This window comes from Numenius arquata, chromosome 2 (assembly GCF_964106895.1).
Source record: "Numenius arquata chromosome 2, bNumArq3.hap1.1, whole genome shotgun sequence".
Lineage (NCBI taxonomy): Eukaryota > Metazoa > Chordata > Aves > Charadriiformes > Scolopacidae > Numenius > Numenius arquata.
In genome coordinates, this window is record NC_133577.1 from 110338648 (window position 1) to 110363310 (window position 24663).

General features: G+C 38.8%; 1 protein-coding gene across 1 annotated transcript; it reads left to right on the plus strand.

Annotated features, from left to right (window-relative positions):
* The first annotated feature begins 159 nt into the window (after positions 1 to 159).
* Positions 160 to 24493, plus strand: TUBGCP6 (tubulin gamma complex component 6). Its single transcript, XM_074168095.1, has 26 exons — positions 160 to 223; positions 888 to 1695; positions 3194 to 3357; positions 4678 to 4888; positions 5405 to 5578; positions 6618 to 6739; positions 7068 to 7143; positions 8018 to 8127; positions 9946 to 10037; positions 10134 to 10273; positions 11981 to 12130; positions 12775 to 12856; positions 12933 to 13021; positions 13206 to 13321; positions 13990 to 14128; positions 14218 to 14334; positions 14585 to 15899; positions 16315 to 16370; positions 16629 to 16821; positions 17088 to 17256; positions 18597 to 18738; positions 19881 to 20075; positions 20331 to 20463; positions 20692 to 20905; positions 22030 to 22229; positions 24037 to 24493. The coding sequence occupies exons 2-26, from the start codon at positions 949 to 951 to the stop codon at positions 24126 to 24128; spliced, it is 5238 nt and encodes a 1745-aa protein (XP_074024196.1). The 5' UTR covers positions 160 to 223; positions 888 to 948; the 3' UTR covers positions 24129 to 24493.
* Positions 24494 to 24663: the final 170 nt, after the last annotated feature.

Genomic DNA, 24663 nt, shown 5'->3' on the forward strand with positions numbered 1-24663 from the left:
CCGTGTCACGGACCGGGTACGCCGCCGCCCTTCCCAAGGCGGGAGCAGGCACCGACAGCGGGGCCGGGCGGCCGCGAGGCCCCAGGACCCCGCCGCCCCTTCTCCCCGCGCCGCCGCCCGTCGCGCTGGGGTGACGTCGGCGGCGCCGCGCGCGGCGCTGAGGGAAGGAGGCGGAGGCGGCGGCGGCGTTCTGCTCCCGCCGGCCCCCGGGGAGCCGCCCCAGGTACGGCGGGAGAAGCGTGGACGGGGCCCGGGGCGGCAGGGCTGTGCAGGGGATGGTGTCGGCGGGCCCTGCTCTGGGGGTGAGGAGGGGCTGGAGGGCGTTTCGGGGGGTGGAAGGGGTGGGCCCAGCTTGACCCATAGGGATCCCCCGCCGCCGGGGTGGTGCCGGCATCCCCCGCACCTTTTCGGTGGGTGCTTCAGAGCCGCCGCGGGGATGGCCGGTGTCGCGCAGGCCAGCCCTGCGCTGCCTGTCACCATCAGCGCCCGCCTCTTCTTGCCCGCGTCTCCCGCGCTCCGCAGTGGTCCCGTGGCTTCTGCCGAGGGCGCTGGGCAGGCGGGAGGCAGGTGGCGCGGGGTCTCCTGAGAAGAGCGGGAGCGGTGAAGCTTTTGGAGGTGTTCCCGCAGGTATCCTCTGTTAGATCAGGACAACCGTCTGTGTTCTATGTCAATCTGCTGAGCAAAATCGGGTGTCTGGAATTAAGCTTGCACCACCATCACTTTGCTTGTCATGAAAGTCATAGTGTTATTTTTATAGCTCACATCCTAAATAATGTGCTAGGTCAGTTTTCTCTCTCATTTTGGCCTGTCTCACTTTAAGTTGAAGCACACTCATCAGTTTCTCATACATGTTACAAGTGTTTATTCCTTTTCCTGGTATTTTTCAGGTTGTCACATGAGACCGGAGACCCAGACTGTGCCTGCTGTAACCTGACAGTTTGATCAGAAATGGAGAGCATTACGCAGTTGTTCAATGATTTGTGTGAAGCGCACTTGGCAGGTTTGCCATGGAAGGTCCACCTGGGCAGGCGGAAGATCAGCAAGAGAAGGGCTAAGCAAAACCTGAAGAGGGTTGCTTATAATGCCCTGTTCATAAATCTTTTTCAAGACGAGGCCCGTAAACTGCAATCAAATGTTTCCAGGCTTCCAGTGAAAAACAAAATTTTGATGCTGTCTTTCAACTTGAGAGTCGGTGGCCTAGGTGCTCAAGCGGATAGGCTGGAGAATCTTGTGGAGGAACTGGAAACAATGGAATGCTTGCCGTTTACTGAAGTTAATTCTGTCTTAGATCTCTTAGTACAGCTTGCTGGAACAGGTCCTCCTCAGCTTGTACCACAAAAAAAGGACTATTTTCTGAACAACAAATATGTTGGGAGAAATGTCAAATATCAGGGTTATGATTATTATGATGTAAGTGTATTTGAAGCTGATATACAGTCTCTCATAACCAACGAAGAGTGTCAGTTCAACGACGCAATTCAAAAGACGCTCCAGATAATGGAGGCTGCACCTGGCACTGGACTCCCAGCCATAGGCATGTTCTCACAGAACTATCCAGCTGGTGACAAGTTTGAGAAAGAAACGAGGGTCTCGCTCTTCGGTGCTCTTGTCCACAGCCGTACCTATGATATGGACATCAAGTTGGATTTACCACCAGTGCCTGACAATGCAGATTTGTCTGGACTTGCAATTAAAGTATGGTGTCATTTGTTTTGGACTTAAGAATGCCTGCATGCTCTCAGTATGCCACTTCAAAACTATAGTTTAAAATATAGGTAGTGGTTTAATTTGTAATAGAAGCATACAGTGTTGGAATGTAAGATGGAGCAGGGATCCTTTGCCAAGAAGCATATAAGCTTTTTGCATACAGAGTTTTATGATAACAAAAACCTTGATCTTGTCCTATAACTGTGTACAAAACCTTCATGTGGCCATAGGCGTTATGAAGTTAAGCCATCAGCTGTATCTGTGCCCTCCCCACCCTCGCAGTCTTTTGCTTGCATTTTTGCTTGCTTTGTAATTGATCCCCTTTGCGTTGTTGCTTACTTGTGACTGTTCAGCCTGGCTGCGTAAGTGTTCCTGTCTGAACGTCTGTGTTCTGCTGTTCAGATTACATTACCTAACTTGTTGTATTTTCTTCTTGGCTTGTTGTATCTTAAAACATTTTTTTTGGCTATTATATTTCATTGAGTCTCCTAATTCCCACTGTCCTGTTGCCTTTTCAGTGTATACAGTTTCTGCTATGTCTTTTTTTCCCCTTTTTGCTGTCCATTCTGTTTATTTTTGCTATGTTGTATTCTCACTCGGTACTAGATAAAGTTGGGCTTTTTTTTCTTTCTTTACATTTTTACTGTGTCTGGTAGGTTTTTTTTATACTTCTGTACTTCTAATCTTCATTTTATTCCCTCTACTTAACATATGGCTAGCTCCTGCTGTTCCTTTAACTTAGGGTCTTAATTGAAACTTGAAGGTAGACACGTTAAAAGAGAAAATGCCTGTGCTGTTCAATGTGCGTATATGGATGTAAGTTGTAACTTAGGGGAGGCAGAACCTTTCTGAGTAAGTGCTGTACTCTCTCCATCAGACTGGAAAATTTGCAATTTTTTTGAAGAACATGCTGCTTTGTATGTGAGTGTGATTGTCTTTTACTAAAATTGAATACTATTCTGCACATACAACTCCTGTTGAGTGGGAGTTGAGGATACGGCATATACACTGTTTGGACACCTGCAGATTTTCTGCATATGAATAAGCATAAGGAAACAAACTGTGTTAGTCACACTTAACAAAATGTTTACAAATTAGAAGAATTAGGGCCTGGATCATGTGCCCAAATGAAATACTGAGCAGTATGATTTTATTAGTGTTACATATTGTTGAATATCCAAACCTCAGCGTGTCAGTTCGTGGAACTATACGCTTACCAAAGGAGTAAGTTTCAAGTTTAACACCAACAAACTTAGTATATTATTTTGATGGTGGTTGTTCTTTTATCTTTAGGCATTAATACCCATAGAGACTTAGCAAATGAAAAGAGTGCTTACAGGAAAAACTGAAAATAGATATAAAGGGAGGGTGGACAGCACAGGGTGAGTTTGTAGAGTCACTTGATCACGAATGATAGCATCTTCCTTATTAGCACGTTACTTCAGTAAAATGTTTTCATGCATAATATTTGAACTCTCTCTGACAGGTTCCCCAAAGTATAGACCAGTCAGAAGATGAGGGATTCCAGTCAGCATCCAATCTGACTCCTGATTCTCAGTCAGAGCCGAGTATGACTCCAGACATAGACTTGTGGGATGCAGTGCTTACGTATGGACCCAGCAAACGAAGATGTTGGGAAAGAATTGGATAGTATGTGTCTGATGTTACTGGCAAACTTGCTATGCATCATATGCAAATGTATGAAGGTGCATGTCATCTTAGATCCAAGTGACCTTAGTATAAATAGTGAAACATTCATATTTAATTCACAGAATTCAATCTACTGCATTAATGATTGAGTAAGGAATAAAGGTCTAGTTCTTAGATTGCAGCTGTTTCACAGGAAGAGATAAAACAAAATCCTCTCTGTCAAAAACACTGAAGGGATTATGGGAGCACTTGCTGTTTGTGTGAAATGCAACATTTTTCTAACTCATCTGACTTCTAATGCACTATACAATTTATCTCAGTGTAAAATGTTTCCATGTTTTCAGTATCAAAAGAGAAAGTGGTAGTTGTAGAGCACTAGAATAATTAAACCCACATCTCCCAGTATTGTACAGCAGTATATTCCTTTTCCTTCTCTGTAACCAAATCAGAAATTGTTATAACAGACTTCTTGATGGTGTAGCTAGACTTGTAGTTCTTTTGGCTGTTGAGCAGAAGATGCATCTCCTGAGAGAAGGCTCTATATAGCCTTGTTAAAGCTTCTTAGCTTCCCCAAAATGGAAGGAAAAAAAAAAAGGCAGGTATCTTCCTTACATTCTTGATGAATAGTGGTGTGCCAGATTCTTGGAGAAACTGCTCTGTATGATTTCTGTAATTTTAAGTAATAATCTAGCGGCATGTCTGTTGTAGTGTTACACATTTTTTTTCAGCTCTGAGCCTGAGAAGCTGAGAAAGTCAGAAATTCCCTGATCTGATTTTTCAAAGCCACTGTAGCACACCCTGGCTTTGTTCCTAGTAAAAGACAGTTTTTCTTGCTGCCATTTAGATGGTAGGGATCTTTAGAGACAAATATAGACCATATGCCTGACACCTACTAGAATTCAGAATTTTTTGAAGAATTTTGGTGGGGATAGTAATCCTCACTGGGAAGAGCTAAAATGTGTTAATATAAGTCATTATGCAAGTCATGGACCCTGGAAACCTGGTATACATTGACCTCATTTTCCTAATGTGAAAACTGCATCAGGGAAGGCCACAAAAGAAGCTAGTCATTCTCTGTCAAGGTTTTGGTCTCTGAACTGATGTTCAAATTATCTACCTATTTCTTCACTGTACTGAGTTTGGGCTAGAGTTTCATTGACGGAATGCACAGTCCCTTGACAATGTGCTACACTGCTAGTAGCTTTTTCTGTGGTCAATACTGGCTGTGTAAAATTCTGAAATGCCTTTATTTCTTTAGGAGATCCATTTCCTTCTTTTCACCTTCAATCACCTTGTAATGTTGTGTTTACTCTGACACAGCCCACCTGGTAAAAAAGAGGAACCGTATCTTACTGAAGCCGGGAGAGAAGCTTTTGACAAATTTTACAAACTTCGAGAAGGGGAATTGCAACTGTTCAGTAGTACTGTACTTCAGCTTCCACAGCTTGTGCTAATGAAAGAACCTGAACTGGTTAAGGATGTCTTGAATGTCCTCATTGGTGTGGTATCCACTACATTTTCACTCAATCAGGTATGGAAGATTTTTAACTGCACTTGGTTGTGTCTTTTTCTTTCTTTCTTTGTAGAGGTTTCCTCTTCAGTACATTTATTTCTCTTGAGATCTTGCAGTTGTGGATACTGATAAAAAGTTGAGTGTGACCTAATGGCAATATATTGCAATAATGATGTTATTGCAACAGGCTAGGAGTATTTGTAGTAGTCTAAGTGAAAATAGGTTTATGAATACTTGAAAATAGATGTGCAAATAGTTTTGTAGACTGGATTTTCTTTAAGGAATTAGATAATGAGTCTTATTCTGTATATTTGAAAATACTATTCACACTCCTGAATTTTTGCTACAATTTAATAAGTTTATCACACTGTCCTAGCTATATAGTCTCAGTCACCAGAGTATCTAAACTGAAAAATTTTGTCTGCTGTTATTTTTGTGTGTAAAAATTTGCTATTTTAAATCAGAATACAGCTATGAAATACTTTAATCTGGCCTTTTTTTTTTTTTTTTTTTTTCCTTCCTATATCTTTTTAGGCTGCTCAGACATTTGTGATAAAGGAGGGGGTATATGTATCTGGAACTTCACCAGAGACAATGCACAACCTGCTCTCGGAAGTTGCAGAGTATGGAACCTATTACACACGACTAAGTCGTTTTTCTCTTCAGCCAGTTTTAGATTCTTCATACAGCAAAGGACTTGTGTTTCAGGTAAAACAATTGGATTAAGGCATCTAGATTTAATGGCCAATTATCTTAGGTGGAGAAGGTAATCTTGATTTCATGTAAAGCTGAAATTTCTTCATTCTGCAAAACTGCAAAGCATTTGAAGTGTAATGCTCATCCCAGGTCAGCAATGAACAGTGCAGCTTTGTTTAGATCACAGCTCTGGGTGCAAAGGGCTTGCTTGCACTGAAACGTGGTAAAAGGTCTTCATTACCTGAAGTGTGATCTGTTTAGTCATGTTGTTCTATTGAAGACTAGAGTAATATCATTTTTAGATGTTTTAAAAACATTACATATTTATACATTGATGTATAAAATTAAAATACAAGAAATTTCTTAGTACAGTATGTGTATACATATATTTTAAAAAAATAAAAACTGAAATAGGGAAATATGACATTTAATAGCTTTAATAATTTTTTCTCAGTTCACAAGTGCAAATTTTCCCTTTCAGTCCTGCGTTTATTATGCTGAACTGTACGTACACTGTGTAATATCAAGTGATTTCATCTCTTCCTAATGCATAGAATGAAGTTAGGATTGGTTATCAAAATGTATTCTTTCTGAAGATTAGATTTACAGCAATGTTAACAGAAGTTGAATAAGAAGGTCTCTCTCCTTGTCTTGATAGAAAAAGTTCTAGACGAGTTTTTTCCAGTGTCCAATTTAGGCATGAAAGTAAGGAAACAGGTTTCCATAGGTGCATATTATAGCTTTTGGAGAATGAGGAGCTCCTCAAAGGGCAATTCAATGAAGCTGAACCGAGATAATTTATGATACTGTGTGTGGGTACAGGCTCCACGCATCGGATGGGTAAAGAGTATAGAGGAGTCACCTGGCTAATTTGAGTATCTGGAGTGGCATGGACTCTCACTTTCCCCTTACTTTGGCATACGAGTCCCTCTTACCTGTACGCAAATTATTTTGGTAAAAAGTTTGTTTTCATGCTGATGCAATTGATGTGAGACGTAGATAGGTTATTAACAGCTTTAACAGGAAGATTTTTATTTTCTGTTGATACTAGGCATTCACAAGTGGGCTGAGAAAGTATCTGCAATATTACCGAGCCTGTGTTTTGTCAACACCTCCTACTTTAAGTCTCCTAACGATCAGCTTTCTCTTCAGAAAATTAGGTCGTCAGTTGAGGTAAGAGAATAATATTAAACGTTTAAGCCTTTCATAGCAGAAAAAAATGTGATCTTTCTTCAAATATACTAAAAGAGACAATATTACACAGGCATTCTTACATAGTCTTTCAGTATTTTTCCTCTATTTTAGCAGAAAGATTTCTTTATATCCAGAAGATTCTAGGGAAAACGTGAAGTTTTTATATTCAATTTCTTTGTTATCCCTGTTACCATTCAGCTGATACAGTAGGGTTGTTGTGTGATGTTCAGCTTTAGCAAAGTTTATTACTGTGATCTCAGAGACTTCTGGTTGAAATTGTTACATATCTTTTAATACTGTTTTTTAGGTATTTAGCTGAACTTTGTGGCATAGGAACAACAACGCTGGGGGTCAGTGGTGGAGCTGGTGCTTCATTTCCCACGGTGATAATTAATTTGATGTTTTTGTTTTGTTTGGGTTACAATGTTAATATTATTCAAAATTAGGTAGGATTTTACATGAAATATTTAGTGTCTCTGTTACCAAAGATGTGACCTTGGACCTCCAGTTACAGTGCCAGGATCCTCCTCCAGATATTTTAAAATTTGGAATTTGGTCCTGTGTTTTCAATTCCTAAAGTAAACAAAGGACCCAAAATAAGCCTTGCAGTGCATTTCACTGCATTCTAAAGGAGATGTTTGTAGCAAGTTAAATGAATCCAACCCTAAAAATACCTGTTTCCCTCCAGCGACTATAACGTGAGCTTGAGGTAACTAGCTCAGATAAAGTGATCTTAACTGCAGATAGCTAGAGGAAGTGAATCACAGAATCATAGAGTAGTTTGGAGGTTGGAAGGGACCTTAAAGATCTTCCAGTTCCAACGCCCATGCCGTGGGCAGGGACACCTTCCACTAGACCAGTTTGCTCAAAGCCCCATCCAGCCTGTCCCTGAACACTTCCAGGGATGGGGCATCCGCAACTTCTTTGGGCAACCTGTTCCAGTGCCTCACCACCCTCACAGTAAAGAATTTCTTCCTAGTATCTAATCTAAATTTCCCCTCCTTCAGTTTAAAATCATTACCCCTCGTCCTATCGCTCCACTCCCTGATAAATAGTCCCTCCCCATCTCTCCTGTAGGCCCCCTTTAGGTATTGGAAGGCGCTATAAGGTCTCCTTGGAGCCTTCTCTTCTCTGGGCTGAACAATCGTGCCTTCTGTGTCTAGTGAAACATGTACAGCTGTGCATTTATGAGTCTTTTGTTATTAAAGTTGTAGTGAAGTTTGTTCCCTAATATTAGAACATTTTCCAATTTTTTAGGGTGTTAAATTGCTTTCATATCTGTACAAAGAGGCTCTCAACAACTGCAGCAATGAGCATTATCCAGTTCTTCTGTCTTTGTTGAAGACAAGCTGTGAACCATACACAAGGTGCGTCCATATTGTTCTCTGCATAACTGTGTTTAAGAGCAGTTTCTGAATTAGTAATCTAGTGAGTAACTCCACTAATTTAAAAATGGCTTTTAACATCTTCAGAGAAAATATTAGACGTGTCTTTATCTGCAAAATATGTATTAAAATTAATTCATTTTGCTGAATCCTTTCCTTCTCTGCTCCAGCTCAGTAACAACGTAAGGGTTTTGTATGTGACTAGATTGGGAAATAAATACATGTAAATAAGACTTCCTTCTTGCTGCTGGTACTGGAAATTCATAAGACTCAGATAAACTTCTATTTTTTTTCTTTTCATACCTGTAGTAAAGTCCTGAAACTGGCAACTAACAGGTTTCTCTTGGTGTTGCACAAAGTGGGGAAGTTCGTGCTTATTTCCACTCTCTTTTTCTTGTGGGCAAAAAGTAAAAAAAAAAAATCTGTTGTTCATTAAGTAGATGTAACTAACAATAGGAAGTAGAGTTCCTTGGATTGCAACAGTTTTGTTAAGCAGTGCATATCAATTTGGAAATCCTTAGTTTATAGACTTTGAAGAGACGCTAAATTTTTTTAAATAGCTATTTATAGGGGTTTTAGTCCATCATCAGTTTACAGTGATGCTTCATAGATGTAGTGATCCTAGAGAGAGAAAACCAAAATCTGTCAAAATGCTCTAAATTTAAGATTCCTCGCATGGCCACCCTTCTTGTTTTTTCTTTCTTCTACACAAAATGTTCTTTGGAGAAATTTAATTTCAGATTTACCAGAAGACTCATTGAAATATCTTCACAGCTCCTGCCCTGCAATTTACAGAAGGCAGTCAGGTTTCTGAAATACAAAGGGCAGGATGTCATGGCATCACAGGGAACCTAAAATATATGAAAGTATGCTTACTAGTATGGGATACTTAAAGCATTGACTCCTAAATTTGTTGCAGGCCTCTATCAGAACATCAGTCGTACATCAGGGCTGTCCTGTCCATTATCTGCAGAAAGTGTTATCCCACTCATTTATTAACCTGAAAGAAATCAAATAATAGAAGTTGTTGCTCAAATAAATCATAGAAACATCAGGTTTAACACTTCAAAAGGTCTTAACGTCTTACAACCTTAAAATTGGACAGTGCTTCCTGTCCTAAATGCTTCCTGTTTGTTACACTGACCCAACGTCTAGAAACAGTGTTAGTATTGCAGCTAGTAAGAAAAGAAAAGATTAGCTTCAAGCTGATTTGAGTCTTTTTATCTATAGCTTCAGATAACTGTATTTTATTATTTCTTCAAAAGTTTGGTTTCACAGAGAGGACATATGGAGAAGCATGAATAAATATTCCAAAATATTTTTGCGTGTATATTAAAAATGTCTCTAGGTCTGGGGAAAAAGTGCTTGGTCTTGCATCTTTGTTTTATACTCTCTCAGTTTCTCCCTGCCTAAGTTTCCTCTCTTTAAAATAAATCCTTCCTGCTTATCTGACCCTATGCTTTTGATGTGCTGCAAAGATTTCTAGAAAATTTTAATATATACTTGGTAAACTAATATACAGAAATAAAAAGGTTGTTTTAATTAGGGCAATGTTCTTTCATCTTAACTAATTATCACTGAAATGTTCTATATAAAGATCATTTAAGAAAAATGTAGAGACACAATCCTGTGTGTATCTTTAAACATCAGTGTGACAGCACTTAATTGCTGTTTTTTATTCTGCCAATAGTTTGTGTGTTTTGATGTGTTAAAGAATATACTTACTGTTTGGCTTTAATAAAGTTGAGAAGGCAAGAGGATTGATTTTCAATATTGTACAATTATATTTTTTTTTTTTAGATTTATCTACGATTGGGTATACAGTGGTGTATTTAGAGATGTTTATGGAGAATTTATGATCCAGGTGAATGAGGATTATCTTTGTTTCAGAGGTACAGTATGTATATGGAGCATTTCTAATGTATGTAGTTTGTGCTGTTAATTAAATAATTAAAATATATACTTTCGTCTTTTTGTTTGATATGTAGATAAACATTACTGGACTCATGGTTACGTTTTGATTTCAAAAGAAGTAGAAGATTGTGTCCCTGTATTTCTTAAACATATTGCTAATGATGTATACATATGTGGGAAAACCATAAACTTGCTGAAATTGTGCTGTCCTCGGGTAAGTTTTGGTTTGGTTCCTTTCTTTACATTGAGAAAATCATGTCTCTCTAGACCAAGTTTCTAGGTTTTTAGCAAGTTTGCTCCCTTATTGAAAACTGGTATTGCTTAAGTAGGATGTTGATTCATGAAAGGGAGTTACTTGCTTTCAGATATGCGTGAGCTGATTATCCACTCTAATTGTGAACACTTCGCTGCAGAAATACAAAATTTTTAACAGCATCAAATTTATCGTATCCAATGCATATGCTGTATTTCTTCTTTTCCTTTGTATTGAAAGCAGAAATGTTACAGGCTTCCAAACAAGTGCCTTCCATTTTTCACACAACTCACACTGCTGGTTTAAAGATGCCTCACTTACCAGGTCTTGATTCATTCCTGCATAGCTCTTGTGTTTCAGCTCTATCACTACATTTCCAAGAAGTGCTTAAATAGTGCTGTTTATTCATATTTTGCAGAACGAGTCTTGTCCTTGATAAGAAAAACACGTTAAACTACTTTGTGCCTTCCCTCTTCTCTGTATATGTCTAACAGTTGAAACAACCACAGAGGTGTGTGTAGTCTATAGGTGCTCTTTCCTAAGTGACTAGTGCTCTCTTTAAGATCAGAGCTGCCTGGTCTTGACACAGCTGAGCAGCTCAGTGTCAGATACCTGCTATCAGGCATAAGCCTAATGTCTCAAATGAGATGACCCTCTGCTAGTTCTCCTGAGTCTGTTCTGATAAGCATTCTCAAAACATGACTCAGGTGTGCCAGTAGTACTGGGCTTTTTATAAAACAGTGTCAGCCAGTATTTCCATTATAAATTACAGTTTTATCAGTCAGTAATACAGTATCTTAATAGATAGAACCTTCCCCCAGGATGTGGGGCACTCGGGTTCAATCCTCTTCCATCTGTGTGAGTGTGCCTGTCGCATTTCATCCCTTTCTGTGATAATGTCCTAAACAGCTGACTCTTCCCTCTGCTTAGGCTAAACATAGTCCCAGGAACACAGCTCTGGGCATCCCATCTTCTGGCTTTTACCAGTAGACTGGGGAATCCAGTGTGACCATGTTTGTGTGCTCTTTTTTTAAATATTTTTAAAGCTCACTTACCTGTTTTCTGTACTACATGGAACAGCTTCAGAGATTTAGGAATGCTGGGGTGAAAAAGAAAGACCTCAGATACTTAGCTTAGAGAACAGGAACTCTGTGATGTGTACTGGTCATATTTTTGAGTTATGTATGTCCTGTGTAGAGCTCTTCCTGTAGGTGTGTGTTAGTTGTGTTCCAGACAGTTCCTATTAAGTGGGGATCAGTGGGGGATATAGGTGAGCAAAACTTAGCTTTTGACAGGAGAGATGCACTGAGTTACTCAGGCTCAGTTAATTTGGATATTCAGAAAAGCAAAACTTTAGGCATTTAGAACATGACTAGTATAAATGTATGTATCAGATTTTAGATTCCTCTCCAATTCAGTGGGAAAGAGGGGACCCTGAGAATTTGACCCGTGATCCAAGTTCTGGAACGTTACACCTCTGTTCGCTACTTTGAATGATACAAATGCTAAACCCAATGATATTAATAAAAATTTTAGATCCTTTTTCAGTACCTTGAAGCATTGCTAAAAATTAAATTAAAAAAACCCATAATGTGAGTTCATAATCTAACATTTTATAATTAAAGAAATGTATTTAAAAGGAAATTTCTCATTTTTCTCATTTTTCAGCATTATATTTGTTGGTCAGATATACCTGTTCCCCGGATTTCAGTTATTTTTTCGCTTGAGGAACTAAAAGAAATAGAGAGAGATTGTGCAGTGTATGTAGGTCGAATGGAAAGAATTGCCCGATACAGTTCCATAAGCAAGGAGGAAAAGGTAAATGAATAAAAGAATAAAGACTTTATTGTTGTGACATTTTTTTAATACTCATTTTTCATTTTTGTTATAATTTTGAAATAATTGTAATTTTTTGTGAGAATTTTTTCATTGGTCAATTGCTGTTTGAATTGTTACCACAGCAAATAAACTTATTTAATGTAGCTTTTAAAAGTACAGGTGGTGTGGTGTCATTTGTTGCCATGCATTAAATGAGTTTTGGATTTCCATCTTAGTTCTTTGCAGCAGCAGATTTGCCCTCCTACTGAAAAGATTGTTAGATTCTAATTTAAAAAAGGTGATAAACTAATTAGTAACCAGATAGGAATCTTTTTTGTAATTCGCATAGCTAATTGTTTTTTTCAGAACTCTTATAGTTGTAAAGAGACTTCTGTCTTTCAGATGCCATCAATACAGTGTATGTATCAGATGGATCTGGTTTGTTGTAAGGTCTGGAGTATTAACTTTCAATATTTAATAGACTTTCCATTTAGTTAATTGCTTTATTCATACTTCTGTACAGTAATCACAGATTAATAAGCATTATAAAGCGTGCACCTCTCCTTGCAACAGTGTATTTGCAAATCTAAAATAATAGAAAATAATCCTGCCTGTGTTTTTGTTTGTTTGGGTTTTTTTTTTAGGATTTGCGCATGGAAATAGCCAAACAAGAATTAATTGTTCATGCTCGAGAAACTGTTAGCAAAGTGCTAAAAGCCATTAATGGTAAGTTGTGGTGGTGTTACATGTGTTTCTAGTGGGTTTGTTAATGTAAAGTAACAATATCTTTATTTTAATACAGATCGACAAATATCAGAACGAATGGCTTTGGATGCAAAGAAACGGGAACAGTTTCAGAAACTGAAAGAGCAATTCGCAAAAGACCAAGAGGTATTTCTGTGTGTGTTTCTAAAGGCCAACTGTGTTTCTTAGGCAAATAATTGAAAGGTTGTCTTGATTCATTGTACTAAAGTTGAATGAATGGCTCATGGGGTATAAACAAGAACTTCTTGCAGATGTGTGTGTTACAGCTGGTACCGAGAGTGGCTTTTAAAAGTGTTAAATATTTATGCAGCGTCGCCTTGCAATAAAGCAAGAGGAGATTGATGATGATTTCAGCTATGCCCGAGAGCTCCGAGAGAGAGAAAAAAGACTGAAAGCTTTAGAAGAAGAACTGGAAAAGAAGGCAAGGTAAACATATCTGAGTAGTCACCCAAAACTTAGATACTCCAAAACCATCATAAAGACCTCAGGAAAAATTATTGTATGTTAAAATTTATGGTTCTAGCAGTTCTCAGACATTACTCTATAAGGTAATGTTTGCAGTTAAAGAGTGGATGTAAGGATTTTTGGTAATCTATGAGCAATTTTGTGATTTAGAAATGGTTAGTGGCCCAAAAATCTGGGACCCACCGATTTGTGCCGACCCTATCCAGTATGTTTTTTATTATGATCAGAATTTCAGGGAAAAAAATAACTACATTAAAAGCTGAGCTCACAGCAAAAATGGTTATGTATATGTCAAAGCAGAAGGAAAAAGCAGACGGAGGAGTTATATTGGTAATTATTTGAATTGCTTTTATTGTGCATCTAGTTGTATTTTACTTTCTTCTGTTATATCTAAAAATACTTAAGATAAGTAAGTGACCTACTAAGAATAGTTATAGAAATACATATTGACTAAGAATACAGTCCCGTTTTCTCTGCCTGTTTATTGTCTGTGATTGAAGCCTCTGGCTTCTGCTTTTAAAAAATTGCTTCTCAGTTCTGAAGTGCTGAAAGGTCTTACTCTTTAGATAAGAAGATGAAAATCAGTATGAAAAAATCTATAACTTTGCTTTACTTTTACCTTCATTTAGGCAGGAATTAATTGACCATTATAGCAAACTTTCTGATGATGCAGCCCGTAGGGAACAAAGAGCGTTATGGAAAATCCAGCGACACAAGTTGGAAACAGCCCGTCTTAAGTTTCTATTGGAAGATCAAAAACGCATCGAGGTATCTTCTGAAAAGATTTAAGAAATGTGATTTAGAAAATTTGGTGCTTGGTACTTAAAGACTTCTGGTTTGGTCATTTTTACTCATAGGAAATGCTTGAAAAACTTCCAGATGGAAACTACAGGAGAAAATTAGATATTATTCCTTATAATCAGTGCCAGTTGGCTTTAGACAAAAACCCTGTTGTGAAAGGTCCACATTCAGAGGTGAGTTTATTTTTTTACATAAACTCCAGTTTGCTCTTCCAAGTTTCCCTCAAGGGAGTTCATTTCATGGTTCATTTCACTTTGGTAAACACAAGGTTCACTGTAACAGCAGGGTGAGTAGTTATCACATTATTTGTAGTACATCTGAAAAATTGGAAAACGTTAAATCTTACTTGTAATAAAGTGGTGCCCTAATAAGTAGCTTGATTATGTGACTAGCCCTGCAGTGTAATAATTATTTCTTTTTTAGGTGTCTTCTGTGAAACCTCTGCAATCTGATGAGACAGTTGGCAGAAAAGAACCTGAGCCTGGGCTGGAATGTGCTACTTCTGCTGACGAAGCACCGCCCGTGCCAGAGCCGACAAATAATCACGCTGATCAGCATTTTCAGCCTGAAGCAGCAGGATCTGAAAGCAGTCTCCAGAGTTCAGAGAAAGCATGCAGTCCTCTGTACAGTGCTGATTCCGTGCCTGAATCCAATGTGAATATAGAAGATTTCTTATCAAAGCCACAAGAAGAACAGCCTGTTGGTGTTAGCATACAAGGATCTTTGCTAGATGAAGCATTCCGAAATATTAGTTCGGATCTTTCTGAGACTTCTCAAGTAAGTGAAAATCAGCCTGTCTTGAGAGGAGCACTGGAAGGAGAAGACAATGCAGCATTGCATCAGCAAAATGAGTATGATTTTAATACAGTTCTCAGACCATCTGCAGCTTGGCAGGGACATGTGAGAGTTGGAGAAAAGGTATTTGATGTGGAGTACAGAAGGCCTCGGTGGAATATTCATGGACATGCATCTGATGCCAGCATTAGAGTGGGAGAATATGTACCTCATGTGGACACTTACCAGCCACGTTCAAGTCCTTACGGGCATTCTTCAGACTCCCATATAAAAATCAGCAGCTATACTTCTGAAGTTGAACCCAGCCGACCCCGATGGAATATTCATGGGCATGTTTCTGAAGCTCATATTAAAATTGGGGAATATGCTTCAGAGGTAGAGCCCTCAAGGCCTAGGTGGAACATTCATGGGCATGCTTCGGAAGCCAATATTAAGATTGGAGAGTATGTGTCAAATGTAGCTCCTACAAGGCCTCGATGGAACATCCATGGTCATGCATCTGATGCCAATATCAAGATTGGTGAAAACGTGTCAGAGGTAGTTTCAGCTAGACCTCGTTGGAACGTCCATGGGCATGCTTCACAGTCACACATCAAAATTGGAGAACTGGTTTCAGACACAGAGCCTTTTAAATCTCGTTGGAGCCCGTTTGGTCACGCATCCCAGTCAAGCATCCAAATAGGAAAGTGGGCCCCATCTACAGAAGATGATCCAATACCTCATCGTAAAATCATTTCGGGTCCTTCATGTGACTCCACAGTTCAGACACTTCTGTACAGTGAAGAATTACCTCCAGCTGAAGGGAGCAGAAAGGAAGCAAAAACATCACAAGTTCAGGAGAAGACTTTACCACAGTCAGAGTCATTTGACAGTGTTCCAGTCTTTCCTGATGGTAATATTAAAGATGACAAAAAAGAAAATACAATGGAAGAGAAACAAGAAGGTAAAATAAAATTAAGTTTATTTGGTCAGTATTTGTTTAAGGGCTCATGAAAGTCACTATAAATGTTTATTTTCCAAATGGGTACTTACTACTTAATTCCTTGCATAACTTTTTGGACACTTAGAATTCAGAGGAAAGAATTTGAGCTTAATCTTGTCTCCTATATGCAAGAAACAGAGCATTAAAAAAATCCCGGTCTGAAACTTCATGAAACAGGACCTTGTGTGATCTCAAGTAGAGAATGTGCATAAAACTACCTGGGTGGGACTATGGGGAGGGACTGTTACTGGGGTGTTTTTTTCTGTGATAGTCTATAGAGAAAATTTTAAGAACTTTGGGAGCAGATCTGAAGTATGAACTATGTATTACATGCAGGTCTAAGTACATGCTTTCTTTAATTTACTTGCAATTACAGTAATTGCAGATGTGGTCAACAAGGACCCTTCTCCAGATTCCTCACAGAACTTACAGGTAAGAAACAAAGTATTTGTTGAGAAGACTTCCTTTTCCTTCAAAGGATTAAACAGACTGGTAGTTAAGGTACTAAGTTTCTGTCCTGATCTAGTAGTCACTGTAATACCATATCATTTTTACATGTCAGACAAGTACAGGTCAGTAAGGTCTTTTATTTTCAGTTGGAACAACCAGTCAGTTACCGGTAAAAACACATCAAGTGTGAGTAGACAAAGCCAGCATCTCTCATAAAATTTGTCCATTTGTTGTTTTTAGGCAGAAGAACCTGAAAAAGCAATTCCACAAGATACTGTGACTCAGAAAACCTTATTGTCTGAAGCTAATGCTCCCAAGCCTAAGGAGGAGGAAGGGGGAGAGGAAGATACGTGGAAGAAAGAACAAGCTTATTTGAAAGCCTTGTCGGATCAGTATTGTATTGAAAAATATCAAGACAGTTATGATTTGATGTGTGAGTAGAACTGTTGGAACCATAAATTAATAGAAGATGTGGTAAACTTGAGCAAGAAAGCTGAGTGCCAGAAAAAATACCAGAATTACCAGTAAATTACCAATACTATGATCTGCAGTAGCCAAACAATTTGCTTCAAAGATGAGAAATACATTTTGCCACATTATGATTTTCTAACCTAGAGGGGTTTGTAGAGTTTAATAGAAACAGATTATCAAATTGCTTAAATATAATAACATACAATGTTTATATATTTTGAAATTTAGCAGAACTGCCAGTTTCCCATCTCTTGCATCATGTGATACCAAGATCGTACACTTTTCCCGTGGATCCTGTGGTACAGTCAGCAACAGATGAAACGGCTGTACAGCTGAGCGAGCTCTTATCTCTGCCAGTGCTGATGAAGCGTTCTATTACTGCTCCACTTGTATCTCAGTGAGTATGGTAGAAATAGTGACTCCATAATATAGCAATTAATGTCATGTTCTTTATTAGTTCTTTTTCGAGACAAGAATTGCACATAAATCCGTTCTCTTTAATTTTCTCTTTGCTCCCGGAAATGATTCAGTGGATGGTCCATTACTGACTAAAAAGTTCAGATTTACATTATAAATAGTAACATAAACTTATATTTTTATGTATAAATTAAAAATTTGAAGGTCTATTTGAAATACAAGGGCTTGGAGGGAAGCGTTTGCTCCTAGGCTCGTGGATTTTGCAGCAGTAGTTTTAACACCATTGGTTGCCTTGGTTTTTTTTTTAAAAGAAGCTGTATTATTTATAATGCTTGTGTTAGTTTTTATTTGGCAGATCAAAGATAAAGGGGAAAAAAGAAAAATCTTTTAATTGTGTGAAAGCTCATGTGTCTTGATAAGGATATATTTTATGTTTCTGTGGGAACTCCAGCTTCAAGGCTGTTTTGAAGTTACATAGAAGCTGTTCTTACTTCTGGAATATACAGGGAAACTGCGTATATGTTGGAGCATTTTATTAGTATATCTAATGGTGTTTTAAAGAAAATTTTTTGTTACTCTGTACAAGATTAGCTTCTGTCATGGAAACATGTACTCACAGATGTATTGAAGTGTTCTGGAATCTACTTTCTTGTAAGTTTGGATTTCCATTTACTAACTGTGAGTATGCTATATGCAAAGTTTGGTGCAGTGTAGAAAGATGTAATTATCTTAGTTTTAAACGTCCAGATTGGCCACCAGCACGATCTGTATACAGATTCATGTATTTAGCAAAGCAAAGTAAGCAAGTCTGAGTTGTGAGCTGGCAGAACTCAGCAAGTTAAATTATTTAGAGCTAGCTTGAATGCCTACACTGTATAGTATATGCTACTACACTTTAGTATAGACCTGCCCTCAATATCTAGTGTCAGAGCTTTACCAATTAGCATATTCTTCTCAGGGATTTAATACTCTTTCTTAATCTGTTTGTGTAGGTGACAGAGATAAGAGAAGGCATTGGTAAAATGTTGCTCCAGGCCCAGCAGCGTGTTCTAAAAATCATTGTATGTAGCCAGTCTTAAAATACTTCCACAGTACTGTTCAAAACCGAGTTATATGAAGTGATAGGTTTTAATTCTGATATATTCTGGATGAAGATTTCTTTTGTCTCTTTTTTTTTTTTTTTGGTTTATTTGAATATCATCCTGCCTTGGATATCAGAGTTAAGTACTGGAGCATTAATCTGTTGTAGCCACAGCTGAATGTTAACAGTAAAGAAGGAGTTGCTTGTAAGAATACCTTTTCTGTGTTTTTTATTCTTAGCGTCTCTCTTGTGAACAAAGCAATAGTTGATTACTACTTTGTGGAACTGAATGTGGAGAAGCATTTTGAAGCACTGAGACACTTTTTGTTAATGGAAGATGGGGAGTTTGCTCAGTCACTCAGCGACCTGTTGTTTGAGAAGGTATTTGCTGTGTTGTCTTAACCCTTGTTTATGGGTTGTCTGCTTTAGCTTGGCACCTCTGGATTAATTTGAATGAGAATGAGGGAATGGTGTGAATTAGAATCCGGGCTTGTGCTGTTTTCCTCTTTTGTGCCATGTCGGGAAGTCTTGTAGCAAGGAACTCCATTAATGTACGGGCTGAGGCAAAAGAAGGTGTTTGCTTGGAAGGGATGGCAATGCCCAAGGAAATCCCAAGGAAGAGAGTAGTATTTTCTACTGCTAATCCCAGTAGTAGAGAGAGTATAAGGATTTGGCACATTGAGAATAATAATTTCAAACTTTGACAGATACGCAGTCATGGAACGGTATTTCACTTTTTTCTGTGAAAACTGCTGCCCTGTCGCTCTGTCCCCTCCCATCTGCTGGCAGCAAGGCTGGGAGAGCCTGTTGCCATTTGCTGAAATCCAGTGGAATGGCCTGTGTTGCAAAATACCTACTCTTACCTCAAATACCCTATAGAGCAGAGGGGAGGGCATCTGAAGAGAGCACTGGGCCGTCTGATGAGACAGTATTTTCATTACTTACCCCTGTGTTTGTGAGGAAGACAGCAAGGTAGGAGGGACAGCCCAGGTTAATGTAAGTGGTGGCCAGTGGAGATACCTGGCTGTAGGATAGTTGATGCATTTCCATGAATCCTAAGAATGCTTTAGACCCAACTAGGGAAAGCACTTGGGGATTTAGACTCGATGAGTGCCTTTATTTGTAAAGCTCTGAGGGTGCTGGGTTGATGAGACAGGCAGATTGGAGTCAGGAAGATAATACCAGTCCTGTCGCTGGCTTCCTGCCCTGCTAAAGCGGGAAGACTGTATCCCTGCAGTAGGGATGTGTACCAGCTCCTGAACCACAGCAAGCTGCAGTCTAACACAGCAAAATAAATCATCACAGGAATGGGATTACCTTCATGCTGTGAACAGCAAATGGTTCAGAAATTGCTTCTTATGCTGTTGCGCATCCCTACGGCAGAAGTAGAAACTTCCAGTCAGAATGGTGCAGCAAGGCAGGATTGTCACCGCTTTACCATTCTGCTTTAATTCACCTGTGTTCAGGAGGCAAGACTCTTTATTAATACTGTGTAATTAGGATTTTTGTTTTTTAACCCCTAGCTTGGATCAGGACAAACACCTGGTGAATTACTGAATCCACTGGTACTTAATTCTATCCTAAATAAAGCCCTACAGTACAGTCTTCATGGTGACACCCAGCTTGCTTCCAATCTTTCTTTTGCCCTCAAGTACCTTCCAGAAGTGTTCAAGCCCAACACGCCTGATGCTCTGAGTTGCTTAGAGCTAAGGTACAAGGTAAGAAAGCACGGAGAAAGGTTGTAGCACTGCAATTATACCATGGTTCTTGTGTACCATGGTAGAGTGAATACGTTCTTAATAATGGAATACCTAAAAAATTGTGTAATGTAAATTACAGGATTTATTGAGCCTGGCCATTGCATTACATTATTAAAATACTTATATTAATTTGTATGGCCCTGAAATATCTGAAATATTCTTCTAATTTCTCACACAGAAATGTAGTATGATCAGCACTGTTCTTTCTGTTAGGTTGACTGGCCTCTGAACATTGTCATTACTGAGAGCTGCATGAATAAATACAACAAGATCTTCTCCTTTTTGCTTCAGCTGAAGCACATGGTGTGGACTCTCAAGGATGTTTGGTTTCACTTAAAACGCACTGGTAAGTGTAATGAGTGAACTAGAGAGCATCCTGTTTAAAATGCTTTTAGCACCCTGCGCTAGACAATTGCTTATGAACAGTCATGTCAAACTTCAAGAGCCACAGTTTTTAAAGAAACTTTCTTGGCATTTTAAACAAACTCTACTGACAGAAACCTTCATTCCTTTAAAAATCTGATTTTAGTCTCCATGGGTGCTGATGATAATATATTTCTGTTTTTGTTTTCAGCTTTAGTGAGTAGTGCATCAAATTCTGTTCAGTTCCGACAGCTCCAGCTGTATAAACATGAAATGCAGCATTTTGTGAAAGTTATTCAAGGTTACATTGCCAATCAAATTCTTCATGTTACGTGGTGTGAATTTGGAAACAAACTGTCTTCTGTAGGCAACCTGGAAGAAATTCACAGAACACACGCTGAATACCTCAACAAAGCAATCTTCAGGCAAGCTACCATACTTATTTTTGCTTCATATATTTAAGTTAATGGAGCTGCCAGTCTAGCCTAACCTATTTGTGCAAAAGTGACTTCTACCTGACATTCTAACTAGTCTTTACATAGGAAAGTTTAAGTAAGGGAAACAAACTTAATGGCACGTTACGAGGTCCATGCTTTGATGCTTTTCCTCAGCTCCCCATCCTCTTCATTTCCCCAGAGTCCTTGGATTTGCTTCCAGCTCCTGTTCACCCTCCCTCTGCAAGCTTCGAGTCCGCTCAGGACAGCTCTGACCTGAAGACCAAGGGCACACGTGGCACAGTTCTGGTTTTCTTTCATCCCATCCTTGTCATGGCCTTTGTAAATGAACGATCTTTCATTCAGCATGAGTAGTGAGCACAAGCAGGCCTCTCTCAAGGATTGTAAAATGCTTCTTTTATACATTAATACATTTTATACATTAATGTATGTGCAGTGACCAGGACTGGACTTTGAAGGAACATATGTGACCTGATGCCTCTGTCTAGATTTATGAACAGTGCAAGAGTCATCTCGCTTTTAGGAATTACAAGCTCTTAGCCCTTTGGTTACTGTATCTGAGGCAGAAAGGTGGTGTGAGTAAGAGGAGAGAAGACTGGGTTTATTTGGTTTTTTTCTTAAACAGTATAAACTGGAGTCATAAAGTGGGGAGATGGAGGGAGAAGAGATGATAAAGAACAGAAATTATAAACAAGAAGAGAAATCTGCCCTTTCATGTCTCTCCTTTTCAGTTTTAATAAAAAACTTGGCTATGGCTGCTGTTTGGATACCAGGTGATGGGATGAGAGGGGATTACAGTTTAAAGAAACTCAGAGCATGATAATGTTCTTAAATGTAATCTCTTTTGCAACTGCAGATGTGATTCTAGAAATCAGATACATCAATACAAATATCAGTTTCTTGGAAGTGCAAGCAAATTATGTTAGGTTTAGGCACCTATTTTAAAATCACCATTACATTTGACTGCAGTCTTGTAGATTTATTTTTAAAAGCACTTAAAGAGGAAACCTAAAGGATTGTCAGCCCTTTGTATTTTTCTTCCTACAACCAATAAATTGTCAACTACATTTCTAAAGCTGCTCTTGTTCTGTCAGGGGTCTGTTGACAGAGAAGGCTGCCCCCGTGATGAACATTATCCATAGCATCTTCAGCCTCATTTTGAAGTTCCGCAGCCAGCTCATCTCCCAGTCATGGAGCTTCGACGCAGGGAAGCAAATGGCTGTTCACCCCAACTTTGGGCTGATGCAGCAGTCCTACAACACCTTCAAGTATTACTCCCACTTCTTGTTCAAAGGTAAGAAATTGCTTACATACTAGATGATAGAAGAAAAAGTCGACTGACAACTGAAAAAATTACAAAGAGGTTTTGGAAGTATAACGTAAAAGTAGGAAGATGTCTGTACTTAGCCTGTGTTAGAAAATGTAGTTCCCAGATGAAAACTGCATTATCGTGGGTTGCAAAGATCTGCATATCCATCAGTTAAAATGCCCACACAAGAAATCTAACAGATACCCCAAAACTGACCATAAGTTTTTGCTAATTTGCAAAATAAGTATTTGGTATTTAGCTCTATGTATGTGCTTACATTTTTCTTTTCTCTGGAATTGAGTTCTGGAACTTTTTATTGGCCGCAATGAGAGCTAGTTAGATACCACTTGGAAGTAACTTTAGACATACCTGCATTAGTTGAGTATTACCATTGTTACGAGATTTGAAAATTCTGATTCCCCTGTTGGCCTAAAGCTCAGAGAGCCTCCTAACACTAGGTGGAGCTTATATCCAATGCTCCAGGGAAGTGTTCTTCAACTGCACAGATCATTTGCAAAATGTTCTTTCCTTTAACATGATAAAAGTTCTTCTCCCTGTCAGCTTAGCCTATAATGTGAAGAAATGGTTCATCTGTCTTTTCTTCCCATTTCTCTTTCAGATCTTGCTTGTGTTTATAGTAGAAGTTACTTTATCCCTCCCCTGAGTACAAAGGTGGTTCCTGGGGTTTGGGTTTGTTTGGGTTTTTTTAGGAATCCCTTAACTCCTGAAGGAAGAGCAACTTTTTTTCCTTAGATCTATTTTTCTAGAATATTTTCTAGTCAGACTGTATTCTTCAGGAAATGAGCTGCCCTTTTTATTCTTTAAGGGTGTCCAAAAGTGGTGTCAAAGGACCAAACCCAGGTATTTCAGGATGAGTTAGAATGGCTGCTTCCAAATTCTACAGGAAGTCAGAACACCTCTGGGAGCCACCTAAGCCCTTACTACGAGATCTATGGTTGCTTCACGGACAGAGATTAATAGACCATTCCGTAAGGAAAAATTGCTGAGTGACCTAGTTCTTTACACCCTCTTCATTAAGCACTACAAAAGAAATGTGTGCTTGTTCCTCTACACTTGTCCCTTCAGTCACCACCTACTGTAGAATGCTCTCTTTCACAATGGGTTGATCCAGAATCCATTGAAAGCCAATACAAAGTAGTCTGGACTTCAATGGCTTTGGCTCAGGCCCTGACTTCTAACTATACACTCCCCCTTCCTCCTTGCATGTTAATGCTGCTTGCTCATTCCCTTCGTACTAGTGCATGGGATGGTTATGAGCTTAGGGAGTTTCTCTTGCCTTTTTTCTCATGCTACTAAGGATGTTTAGAGCAGTCGGTTTGTTCATTCATAGAGACTGAGGGGTTTGTCCCAGGAATTTCTCTTTGGTTTTTTCTTTCTCACAACGGACCTTGCTCAAGAAAACTTCAGCAGAGCTGCTTCTTTCACAGAGGTCACCAGAGGACCTAAACAGGCTTCCTGGTCAGTTGGCATTATGATAACATACCATCTTACTGTGAAATCAACTTGAGAAAGCATTTCTGTATTAGAATTTCACAGCTTCGCTTAGATCTGACACATAATCCTTCTCTTCCATCTTATTTGAAATACTCTGTAATTCCAGAAAGAGATACTGAGCCTTTCTCATGCAAAAATAAGACATTTGTTTCCAGATTTCTGCATTAGGCTGCTTTTTTTTTTTTAAGTTAAAATGCACAGCTACTGTCAAGGATGACTTTAGAACACTAATCTTAGTTGAAGCTTATTTTAGTTTTTGGTTTTGTTTTTCTTCCAGTGGTAACAAAGCTTGTAAATAGAGGATACCAACCACATTTGGAGGACTTCCTACTGCGAATCAACTTTAATAACTACTACAAGGATAACTGAACTCTATATAAGGATCACTGATAGCATGGTAAAACAGAAATAGATAAACCTATATGCTTATGATTTATAGAAGCTTATGCGAATGCCACGCAAGAGGCATTTTCTTCAGTGAAATGACCTGCCATCTAATAGCTTGAAGTATATAACCACCACTTACAGAGAATGATGCTGCTTAAAAACCACCACCCCGACCAGTTTTTTGATCTGCTGAGAATTGATGCTGTCGTTATTGCAAAGATAGAAAAGATCTTAACAGGGGAGAGCGTGCAAAACTGTACATCTGTGAATGTGTAAATGTTGTATTTTCAGTGTTGTGAATTTCCTCCAATGTAAATACATGTATGTGAAATAAATTGATACTTTCTAAAACTGTTGAGAGAGGAGTATGAGGTACATTCACGGACATAAAATACCTACTTGATGTGTTTTATTTTCAAATTGGTATTAATTCTCCATCTAAATATGACTCATTTCTTCAAGGCTCCTGGTCACAGTGGAAGAGGGCATGATAAAAACACCTTGCAGTGAGGCAGCA